The sequence below is a fragment of the Gymnoscopelus braueri genome (assembly GCF_963280865.1).
Source record: "Gymnoscopelus braueri genome assembly, chromosome: 12".
Taxonomy (NCBI): Eukaryota; Metazoa; Chordata; class Actinopteri; order Myctophiformes; family Myctophidae; genus Gymnoscopelus; species Gymnoscopelus braueri.
The window spans coordinates 23,078,738-23,091,480 of record NC_137614.1 but is presented as its reverse complement, the minus strand read 5'-3'; the positions used below and the strand labels follow the sequence as shown (position 1 = coordinate 23,091,480).

Below are 12,743 nucleotides of genomic sequence, written 5' to 3'. Positions count from 1 at the left end.
GGAATGGAATTTCTAAACACAGTTGGCCGATAAATGGTGAAAATAACTGGTGACCTTTGGGATGCATTCAGTCTTCATTGCCTGTGGGCACAGGAAGTTAGTTTGCTGCCTTGATATTGACACTGTCATTGTTTGAGATCCGGTTCATGTTTTTAATAGAACATGACTGATTATCTTGTTTAAAGTGTTGGCTGTGTATAGGGCTGTAATAATTAATCAACATTGTTACTTATTATTACAAAATATTTTTTATTAAAATAGGATTTTAATCAAATTGATTTTCTTAATTATTTTTTGAAAATGGCCGATCTAAAGGCTCTCAATGCATTGTGGTGTGTTGTGTTCTTGGCTATTTTTGCAATTATTTTTGTGATGTCACTGTACAACAAAAGTATAAATTAGGGCTTAAGTGGTTAATTATTAATGACAAAATATTAATGACAAAATAATTGTTACTTGTAAAAATAAATACTGATTTTAAGAAACTAATCGTTTTCTTTTTTTTTTAACTTATTTAAAAATAATCTGATACACCTGCTTTTTAAGTTGTGCAACATGCATTATAGTAAAAAAGCTGGGATGAATATTGAAACAATCAAACACTTTATTGCTGCATCTCAAGGACTTGGAAGGAATTTTCTTTGACACACAACACAACTCTGCAGTACTGTACTCTGTACTGTACTGCAGTGATAATGAATAACTCAATATGAAAATGTTAATATGTAACGCTGAAACATCAAACCACAACACATGATATGAAAAGGAAAAACTATCCCCAATCACCTCCAATACAACACGGCTACAGAAGTTAACCTGGAGATGTGTGTCTGCGTGAGTTCATGATTTATTTAGGTGAAGCTCCCAAAAGAAAATTATTCAATCTGGTGCATAAAGGTTTTCTTGTGCAGCGAATGAGGGAGTTCCCTTTGCGAGTGTGCTGGAATCAGATATAGGGTCATGAGCTTGTCATCCTTGACAGTGAAGTGTAACAGTCGTGTGATTGCTGGTCACAAGGCGCTGTCAAACATTCTTTTGAAGTACTTTACTTAAAAATGTTCTTCTTCCTCCTGACCTACTCCTACAGTCTCTTGTTCAGTGTGTCAAACCAGATATCCCTCTGGCTCTCTCCTACACATCTCTTTTCTCCTATTTCCTCTGTATTTAGCATATTTCTCTAAACATTTTATTGATCACTTTGTTGTCTCCTCTCCATCTCCTTCTACCCTCTCCTGTCCTCACGACCTAGACTGGGATCAACTAATTTAGCAGGTTTCTGATGGGGTCTATAGAGCAGGAACCACAGTTTTGCTCCTCCAAAACGATTCACCTCAGCTATCAAATTACTAATTTGATAAATAACCTGAAACGAAAAGTTGCTTCAAATACTTCTTGGAATACTTTGTTTGATATATAGGCATGGCCTAGACCAGATCACACTAGTCAGTTAAGAACAAAAAGGCAGGTTAGTCCTGACCAGGTGTTATTGGGTTTAATTTCTTATTCTCTATCTTCATCTATACTAGTGAGTGATGGTTGCTTTTCTCTTTGGAGGAGGTTCCGATAGGTATGTGTTATGACATTCTCGAAGTTACCAAGGTGTGTGTGTGTGTGTGTGTGTGTGTGTGTGTGTGTGTGTGTGTGTGTGTGTGTGTGTGTGTGTGTGTGTGTGTGTGTGTGTGTGTGTGTGTGTGTGTGTGTGTGTGTGTGTGTGTGTGTGTGAGAGAGATTCCACAATCTCTGAATGCTATATAGAGCGTGCCAAAAATCCTGAAGGGGGCGTCAACAAGTGTCTTTTGGTAGCTGCGGACATCTTTGAGGGGTAAAAACCAGGTTGACTTAACATTGCCCAATGCCACGCCCAATGCCTCGCCCCCGCAGGCTGATTTGCCCCTTCTGCTGGTGACGACACGTTGGCACGCTTAATAGAGTCTGGAACTACACCTCCCGAAATCCGAGAGAGGAAACTGGCTCTTCAGTTCTCGAAAATATATTTACATTTTATTTTTTCATTTCCATTTCTGCTAAGCAGCAAGATAAATATACTTAGATGATTTGTATTTATATTAGGATAAATGTGCACGACTGTAAAGACAAAAAGGAAGTGGCGAGGAGGCTTCACATCCAGTTTATATTCTAATCATGATCAGAACTTCCGAGTCCCAGACTGTATGACCGGAAACATTTGAAAATTGTGGGAGGCAACAGTCTGGCCACGCGAGACTAGTGCGTGTGTGTGCGTAGTTGTGCTGACTGAATGCTGATTGAACATTAGCTAATGAATTGGACTGGATCCACAACATTAAAATGTTCCTGTGAACACGCTGAGATTGAGATGGTGTGTGTGTGTGTCTCTTGTGTATTCTTTGTGTGTGTGTGTGTGTGTGTGTGTATTGCAGCCCTTGCTTACATGTGAAGTCTGTATAGGGTCACACCACAGTCAAATGTCTGCCATGCACGGCACACACTGCTTGCTTTCAAAGTATAGGAGTATATTTCAGGATTTCTAAATCTTAATTGACAAATTGTTGAAATCGTGACAGTGGCAGGTGTCTTGAACTGGCCACCCCACCTGTGACCAGCAGACCAAAAGAGCATTGGTGTACACGTGCCAGCTGTGTTTACCATGTCAGTAGAATCACCAATGAGATCATCTTACCATTGATTGCCTGAGAGGAATGCCCGGGGCTCTGTGTGTGTAACGTGATCATAGTGAAAAGAATACCCCCCCCCCCCCCCACCTGTCCGTGTATCAGGACAGGAGCTGTTATGTAGTGTACAGTATGTGTCTTTCTGTCTGTCTCAGCCCATCACTCTTTCTCTATCCCTCTCTCCGCCTCCTCTTTTCTCTTCTAACCTAACTGCATGTCACTAAGCTTTCCACCACTTTCATGGTCTCCACCCGACAGCAACAATACGTATACTAGATGCTACACTGCTGCCCAACAGCCCTGCCTCCTCCCACTCGCATTGCTCTTCTAACTTATAATAATATAGATTGATAGACCTTTATTGATCTCACAGTAGAAGATACAGTTGAAAAGAGAAAAAATGGTCAGCAGGTAGCAACAATTAGACCAAGAGCAAAACACCAGACGTGAGGGCGTAATCAAGAGACATTAGTCAATGGCTTGAGAGGAGCGACCATGTGTGGCATTGTATAACCTCAGGGCTACCGGCACAAAGGACAGACTGGGTGAATTCTTCTGCTGGGGGAGGATGAATCTGCCCGAACCCCTGTTGCTTCTGGAGGAGGTTGGAGGGGTTAGCCATAATCCTTGCACCTCCGCCGCACTACCACCGCCAAACCATCCACTTTAGCCCCCATGACGGAACCAGCTGTTAGCATTGCTATCAGAGTATAGTATATATTTAACACTTATTGTAACACAACAATAATCATGTGGCTCTTGGAAAACACATGAGAACGGCGTGGCTTCAATGTGGATTGCGGACTCCATGTGGCCAGCCGGTGACGTCAGTCGTCTTTGACATAGACATCTATGATGTATGACTCCAAATTTGGGCAAGGTTTCAGTCCAATCAGAGCCAAATTGACTTCATTTATAAAATGAAAGTAAAATATTTCAGAACGTATAAAACATATGTGCAAACAAATTGTGGAGATACTTCTGTGGCTTACTGACAGACAGACCCTCTTATAGATGGCTTGCCTCTGAGGAACCATGCCGTAACAGTATCACCTTTTAAAGGACCGATAGTGACATACAGAACTTTAGTCTATAAAGGATTTCAGGAGGTGAGGTAAACTCCACCACCATGGTGGCGCGAGGCCATGTGCAGGATCCCAATGACAGACGGCTGAGACCAATTTATGAGTTTCTTGACAATGGAAACAACAAGATGGCCATCCAGCAGGCAGATAAACTGCTAAAGAAGCATAAGGACCTGCACTGTGCCAAGGTCCTAAAGGCCATTGGACTACAGAGGACAGGAAAGCAGGATGAGGCTTTCACTTTGGCCCAGGAAGTTGCCACACGAGAAGCAACTGATGACAACTCATTACAGGCTCTGACTATGCTGTACATAGACATGCATCGACCCGAGTTGGTAACTAAGCTCTATGAGGCTGCGGTCAAGAAGGTCCCTCTAAGTGAGGAGTATCACTCCCACCTTTTCATGGCCTACGCTCGTGTGGGGGAGTACAAGAAGATGAAGCAGGTAGGAATGGCCCTCTACAAAATTGTTCCCAAGAATCCCTACTACTTCTGGTCTGTCATGAGTCTGGTGATGCAGGCTATCTCGGCAAAAGATGAGAAGATGGCCCAGACCATGTTCCTCCCCCTGGCAGAACGCATGGTGGAAAAAATGGTCAAGGAAGAGAAGATTGAAGCGGAGGCAGAGGTGCAGCTATACGTTATGATCTTGGAGCGACTCGGAAAATGTGTAGATGCTCTCGAAGTGATCAGAGGCCCATTTGGGGAGAAACTAACCAGTGAGCTACAGAGTAGAGAGAAGAAGTGTATGATGCTCTATGAGCGACTACAGCACTGGCCAGAGTGTAATGCTTTGTCCCAGAAGCTGTTAGTCAAAAATCCAGATGATTGGCAGTTCTATCCCACATACTTTGACTCTTTCTTCCACCTCATGGACCAGTCATGGAGCCCACCAGAGGAAGGGGACCAGTCTATAGAAGGCACAGTGCATCACTCTGTGGCTGAAGTGGTGAGGTTTGTGGAGGACAGAATTAAGGGGGAGGAGACCAAGGACTCGCATCAGCTCAGAGGCCCTTATCTAGCCCGTCTTGAACTAATACACAGATTGAGAGAGAGTGGTTGTCCTGAAGTCGCCCAGATAGCCGAGCCCTTAGAGCTGATGGTGCAGTTCTTTAAGATGTTTGGAGACAAACCCTGCTGCATCACTGACCTGAAAATATACCTGCATCTGCTCTCCCCTGACCAACACGTTCAGTTTATTAACCGACTGGGGGAAGCAGTTCCATTGGGGGAAAAGGCGGAGGATGGCTTTGCATTTCCAGGTAATATCAAAACACTACAGATACATTTATGTTTGTGTCAGCTGAGCCGTTTGCTTGGACTGCATCACCTGCTGGACATAGAAGGAAAACTGCGGCTTATCAGAGAACTTAAAGCTCATTACCGTAATGGGCTACAGTTTGGAAAGACAGCTACAAAGACGGAGTTGCAGTTCTCAGATATGTATTGTCTCATGGCAGCTCATGTATACATTGACCTATGGACAGAGACTGGGGATGGGAACATGGCGTGGCAGTGTTTGGGTGTCCTCCTGGAGGGTTTATCTCACAGCCCCTCTAATGCTCAGTTCAAGTTGTTGTTGCTGCTCTTATACTGTCGCCTAGGAGTCTTTGAGCCTGTAGTGGATCTGTATTCTAGTCTGGATGCTAAACATGTACAACATGACACGATTGGGTATCTGTTAACGCGTTACGCAGAGTCTTTGGGTCAGTTTGCTGCTGCCTCCCTGTCCTGTAATTTCTCCCTCAGGTTTTTCCACTCTCACCAAAAAGATATCTCTGAGTATATCATCCAGGTGTACAAGTACGGAGCGTTTGAGAAAATCCCCGAATTTATTGCGCTCAGGAGTAGGCTCAACCAATCACTGCACTTTGCCCAGGTCCGCACTGAGAGAATGCTGCTGGACCTTTTCCTAGAGGCGGACATTGTGTTGAGTTTGGAGGAGAGTGTAAAGGCCATGGGTTTGTGTCCAAAGGAGGATGACATTCCCTGGGCTTGTATGAGAGACAACAGAGATCTCACCGTCTTTATCAGCTGGGACCCTCGGGATCAAACTTTAACCGAGGAGCACCGACGTCTGTCTCTGGAGGAGGAATCGGTGTGGCTGAGGATACGCTCTCTAACACTCCGCCTCATTGGCTCATTGACCCTGCACAGACACGTCCCGTTACTACAGAACTCAGAGATGGCCGGCGAGAACGGAGTTGGAGACGGGGCCTCCATCCTCCGTAGCTTGCTCTCCCAGCTTGAAAAGACTCTGCAGACTGCAACTCAGATATCAGAGAAATGCACACAATATCCTTTCCTGGGCCCCACTCCCACACGTTTGGTCTCAGCTCTGTCCAATGGGAGCTGTCAATGCCAGGCTGCTGCCTTCCAGCTATCTGTCCATCTACAGGAGCTGGAGACTGTTGGACTCAATGAGTCATCAGAGCTTCAAACCCAGATCTGTAACGGTTTCAAATCATTAATTGCACAGCTTCAAGAAATATTGAATAAATGCAAAGGAGATCTATTGGAAACAAAAGACAGAAGATTAAAAACCAAGCCCTCGTTATTAGAAAACCTTGTTTTCTTCGTTGAGACTGTGAGCATCGTCTTCTGGGTGGCCAGTTACTCTGCCAAGGTCCTCCAACCACTCAAGACAAGCCTACAGAAGAAGAGAAAGGACACCAATACCGCTCTGCCAGCAGTCGTTTGTGGGTTCCAGGAACTGAGGGGCAGCTTGCAGGGGCTACTTACCCAGGCTCTGGAGCATATAAAGGGACAGGAGTCCGGTATATCAGCTGCCATACTTGCCAGTCTCACCTTGGAAGGGGACACAGATGAGGAGATGTCGTTTACCAGGTCTGTTATGGACAAGGTGCAAAGCAGTTACCTGCGCTCGCTGAGAGAGGTTGGAGATCTGCTCAAGAAGAGAACAGCAACTATAAAGAACCTCAAGATCTGAATACTGTCAAATAACCCAAATTGAACAATTTTACCTCCAGTATCACCTACTGGTGCCCCCACAATTCCGTCTGTCAATCTCACCAGCACATCTGATCTGAACAAGGCATATCTGCTTTGGTTCTCCCACGGCACATACCCCATGAATTACCTCCCCCCCCCCCCCCCCTCAATCATATTTAAGTCTAGATTTATTTTTTCCCCATTCAAACACAAACTTGAAACATTTGTAAGCCTTTAAGCACAGAACCTAGCCAGTTACTCATTCATTTATATAGTAATATAAGAGAACATTTGGAGTAGTATGATATGTAGAAAGATTTTAGGCTACTTTAATTAATTATCATACACTCTGCAGATTAGAGAACATAAGCTACCAAAACATTGGGTAAAGTAAATTATAAAAACAGTCTCTTGCTCTCGCTGTTTGTCCGTGAAGAACAGTACAGTATTGAGACCAGTTAATTGTGGTCAGTTACCAGACAGTTATAATAAGTTCTAAGTTATAATCTTGGTCAGAGAATGTGTTCTTACTTGGATCTAGGTATGTTTGGAAGGGGCTCTGAGAGAGGACACGCATGTCTCTCTCTCTCTCTCTCTCTCTCTCACACACACTCACACACACACACACACACACACACACACACACACACACACACACACACACACACACACACACACACACACAGTCTCTTTTTCTCATTTGATGGCTGTTTCACCCCATCCACCACACCCCAAACATACGCAAGCACACTTAACCACTTAAACCTTGTAGACTTGGTAAAGTGGACCTGAGTTGTCTCTGTACTTGTCTGTCTATACCAAAACTCTTTGCCAAATATAGCCAATCTACTAAGCTCACAACGTTTTGTGTTGCGACACGTCGTGAGCTTGTAAATTGGCTATGTTTGGTGAATGTTACCCCCAGAATATGGATGCTGGGTTTCAAGTGGCTAAGCATAGGAAACCAGTATGATGTGTGCTGCTGAGCACATAGGTGATGCGGGAAACAACATGACACACCGTCAGTGACTCACACACTGAGGCTGAAACATGTGATGTGAGAGAGTGCGAGACAGACAGAGAGGTAGGACTGGTTGAAATGACGTCATTTGAAAGAATGGCGATAGAAAGTGACATCGTGCCACAAGGCTTATTGAAAAGTAGAAAGTGATACAACCATTGTAAGCAAGGTATTACAGTGATATTTTGTGTCTTTAAATTCAGCAGTCATGTTATAACAAGACCAGGAGACCTGGTTCTGCCAGACCCAGAATAAATTCCTAGTACGCAACGCACCTACAAACCACTTTATAAGTGAAAAGCATACATCAGAGCACTACGTCACGCTAAGCTTGGCCAATCAAAAAGAGGGACAGACCGGGAGGAAAAACGTTGACAGACCGGGAGGAAAAACGTTGAACCGGGAGGAAAAACGTTGAACCGGGAGGGAAAACGTTGACCGGGGGGAAAAGAGGGACAGACAAAGCCTCATGTAGGCCTGACCTGGGTCTGGCAAAAATGTGGGTGAGGGGATGAGGCACTTATTATAGAATCACTGGTGTATAACTGTATGTTTCCATGAATAATGAACCATACATTTACTTTATTTGTGTTACTAAATTTTGAGAAGACAAAATAGTCACGGTCACGGAGCACTAGATAATAAGAGGTGACGGTGGTAGAGAGCGAGAAAGACAGATGGTGTGATAATCTAATTAGGAGGTGGTGACAGAGGTGTAGAGAGACAGGAAAAGCAGTGTTGATGATGATGAGAGAGATGATGGAAAGAGATGATGGAAAGAGCTATAGAAAAAATATACGTTAATATGTGACATGCAAGATAGGTGGTTAAGAGAGGGAAAGAGGATGTGAAGAGAATGAAAGAAGGGATGAAGAGGAGACAGACGAGAGCAAAGAGATGGGTAGGAGACTTTTAGGAGAGATGAGAGGAGGAAGGGAGATGGAGAGCTGACATGTCCCAACGTGAAGTTCTGCACATGATTCTCTACCTTTTCATAATGATGACGCTTTGTGAATAACTCATCTTACAGTACAGATTTAACTGAAATTAGCCATGTTTGAATGTCTAAACTGTGACAAACAGGAAGGTGTTAAAACTGTGAAAAACAGGAAAGGAAGGTGCAACACTTTCATGCACATCAATAAGACTATTTATTGTAAAAGATAAAACTTAAAATCTTTCATGACGGATTGGTCAGGCTGATCGAAACAGGCCGATCAGCCTGACCAATATATATAGATTTATTTTTTACAGTAGGTAGTTTATGAGCGGAGTGTTGCACCTCCTTCCTTTCCTGATTTTCTGGTGCCCTTAAAAGGTTGTATAACTAGTATGTGTCCCTGTCTCTCCCTGTCACTCACACACACACACACACACACACACACACACACACACACACACACACACACACACACACACACACACACACACACACACACACACACACACACACACACACACACACACACACACACACACAATACTAGGTGAGTCATTATTGCTGTACCGTGGACTTATTCTCTACAAACTTTGTAAAACACCAGCTACATTGTTAAGTCGGGGCCAGGCCAAGCCAAAACAGCATCCATCCCAGCTGGCTCTGTAACATGTAAATAAACCATCGTTTCACTTCCTGATGCCTTTAAATATTGCTGATGGAAGTCATCAAAACCTAGTACACAGTCAAATCCTTAGTGTTAATTTAACCCGGAGTGCTCAAATGTAACCAAATGTTTGGTTTTGTACTCTTGGAGTTCAAATGCATAAATGAACACTGTGTGGATTTTACTGTGTAGACTAGAGAGAGACAAAGGGTGGAAGGCAATAGAGGGACGTAGAGACCGAGTGAGATGAAGGGAGACAGAGGGAGAATAGAAATGGGGATATATATAATTATAAAGACTAGACAGTGTTCAGGGAAGCTGGGTTGTAGTTATACTGTGTGCAGAGAGACAGATGTTCACTGGAAGCAGGGAGGGCACAGCTGGATGTAGTGACCTAATTGTGTGTGTATGTGAGAAAGAGAGACGCAGTAGGATATGAGTGAAACTATTGTTTGCCTGTGTGCTTGCTTACAGAATGTGTGGTTTTGTACTTTTTTGTTGTTTCTCCAATTATCGATTCTCAGTCAATTCTGTAGAATATTACACTATATCATAATACAAATTGTTATGCATGATGTATCTTGTATCAGGATATGAATCGTAATTTGAGTGTGACTCATGTATACCGTAGTTATACATATTTGATCAAAAGGTGTGTGTGTGTGTGTGTGTGTGTGTGTGTGTGTGTGTGTGTGTGTGTGTGTGTGTGTGTGTGTGTGTGTGTGTGTGTGTGTGTGTGTGTGTGTGTGTGTGTGTGTGTGTGTGTGTGTGTGTGTGTGTGTGTGTGTGTGTGTGTGTGTGTGTGTGTGTGTGTGTGTGTGTGTGTGTGTGTGTGTGTGTGTGTGTGTGTGTGTGTGTGAAAAAGAGAGATGCATGCATACAGACAGCAGCTGACAGGTTCTAACCCTGTCAGTAATGCTGACTAATGATCCATTAATTCCCTAAATTTCCCCAGAGTTGTAATGAGAACAATACAGTTTCACTGGCTAAAACATGAATAAATCCATACATTCTGTTAAAAATGTGTATCAGGTAAGGTTGTTGCTGGACAGATCCTAGGTCAGGGTTTGATTGTCAAACAGGGTGTTGCTGTAAAAGAGCTTTGTCACTCCACAAAACTTCCCTGGGCAAATAAAGGTTAAAGCAACAGAAAAGCCTTTAGACAAACACACACACACACAAACAACTAACTGTACAAGCAAATGCACACACACTCACACGCGTGCTAATGCACACATTATAAACAGAAAACACACATAACTGTACACTACACGCACACACAACATAGACACACAACATAGAAACCACACACTCTTTTTCAAACACACACACTCATAATACTGTACGTATATGCAAATGCACGTGCGTGCGTGCACACACACACACACACACACACACACTATATAGACAGAAAACATACGTGTGTGTGTGTGTGTGTGTGTGTGTTTACAATTTAGGCATTTAGCAGACGCTCTTAATCCAGAGCGATATACAGTAAGCAAGGACAACACAAGGTAATACATCAAATGCATAGAAATCATAATCTAGGATCATAGGTAAACCAATGATTGAGTGATGTGCATGCACTGCTAACTTCTATGTATTTTTGTATGTGTATCATCTGTTTTGGTCCATATCTTGAGGGATGGGTGTGCGTGTGACTGTAGACGTGAGAATTCCCAGGAGATTATGTTTTTTTATAAACTGGAATTTCAGACAAGTTCAGCAGCACATGGTGACACTCTTTCTACTGCCAAGACTCTATAGTGCTTCCTCCTGACCGCACATGGCAAATGGGTATTATTTGGGGACTTAGGCTAAAATGTAGCAGAACTCAGAGCACCAGTGGGCCCTAGTGACAAAGAAGCAAGTAGGACCACTGGTGTGTGGACGTGCCCTAACTCCTTTCAACCAATGTCCCAGCTATGGGCGGACGAAGGTCAGCAATGAATGGCAACCCATCCAGGAAAAGGTCACTCTGAACAAAATGCTGCATGCCGCTATATTAACCACCTGAAGGTATCGGAGTAAAGGAAAAAGGTACAGTAAGTGCTTAAGCTGAATTCATACCAGCAGAGGCAGTGATTTACAGTATATCGCTCCATTTTTTTTGCAAAATGCAATAAAATGGGTATGAGTGACACCCTCATAAATAAGTGAGTTGTGGTCCAGGGAGAGCTCCGCTGCTCCGAGCAGCTCAAGGCAGCAGAGCTCACAGACAGGTGCTCATCTCTGGCAGCTTATTTGTAAATGGCCTCTATACATTTTAGGTATGAATTAGGCCACGCTACGTTTGTTATCAATACTAGTTCCATCGCTCTATGCTTCTGGTTGGCTGCCACTCTGTCCCGCCACACAGTGGCACCGGCAAAGTTGAACTTATTTCAACTTTGCCACTCCGTTTTTTTGCTGGCTCCACCTCATGCCGTGGTGGGGAAAGCGGCAGATGTTCCTCTCCATAATAAAGAAAAACGCCACATGCATGCAACTGGGACGTATCATCAGTGTTGTAGCCTGGGGTCAGGTGTTTCGGGTCTCGCAACATACACCCTCACCCAGGTGACCCAGCCGGGGTTGATCAAGCCCCCGACTTACGTCACAGTAGCTACCCACGGTCAGTCCTCTTAGGGAAAGACGGGCCACTCAATCCGCTTCTCTGGAACTACTCTGCCGGGACTGGGGAGGAGAGGCTCTGGCACGTGGAGGGACTAGGCTCTGTGGATGGCCTCCTGGCCGGGCTTCTCCTGCGTCTCACCAGGTCCAGGACCTGAGCCTTGCACCAGACTCCCCTGTCCCAAACATTTCATTCTGGCATGATGGTTTCTTGGGCCGTGCCCGTGGTGGTACTGCAGGCTCCACAGACAATGCGTTGCACTTCATCGCTTTCTCAGAACGCAGTAGCGAAATACTGCTGCTGATGTGAATTCAACGTTTTGCCTTAAACAGCCCGAGTAGTGCTGAGAGGAGTTGCGCCCCACGGCCCTCACATAGCATTGTATAGCCTAATTGGTCAGCTGCTGTATCAGCAGACCAGTCAGCACAAGCTCAACACCCTCTTGATCCTTTTATCACCCCTTCACCCAGAAATCAATGGCTGGATATGGGACAACAAAAAGTATCATATATGTAGTTCATACTATGCTATTTTTTATTATGTAAAATGATGTATTCCCTACAACATTTTATATTATAAAAATAGCCTACCATATGTCTATTATATTGGAGTAGATCTATTCCCCTACGGACTGTACCTCCTACAGTAAGTAAGAGGATAGGCTATCAGTCTGTGATACTAAACCTGTAATGGAGTGTAAAATGACCTGTCACCATCTTATCCAGCCTGCTTGTAACGATTAATTATTCACACACACACACACACACACACACACACACACACACACACACACACACACACACACACACACACAC

At 44.0% G+C, this 12,743-nt stretch overlaps 2 protein-coding genes across 2 annotated transcripts in view; both read left to right on the top strand.

Moving 5' to 3' along the window:
* The window catches only part of dnajc5ab (DnaJ (Hsp40) homolog, subfamily C, member 5ab), a 31,402-nt gene that overhangs the window by 3,345 nt on the left and 15,314 nt on the right, over nucleotides 1-12,743 (top strand). The gene's annotated exons all lie outside the window — the stretch shown is intronic.
* LOC308096985 (N-alpha-acetyltransferase 25, NatB auxiliary subunit-like) lies at nucleotides 3,772-6,687 on the top strand (the record flags this gene model as incomplete). Its single annotated transcript, XM_080444521.1, has 1 exon — nucleotides 3,772-6,687. Exon 1 carries the CDS (start codon nucleotides 3,781-3,783, stop codon nucleotides 6,685-6,687), a length of 2,907 nt encoding a protein of 968 aa, XP_080300647.1. The 5' UTR covers nucleotides 3,772-3,780.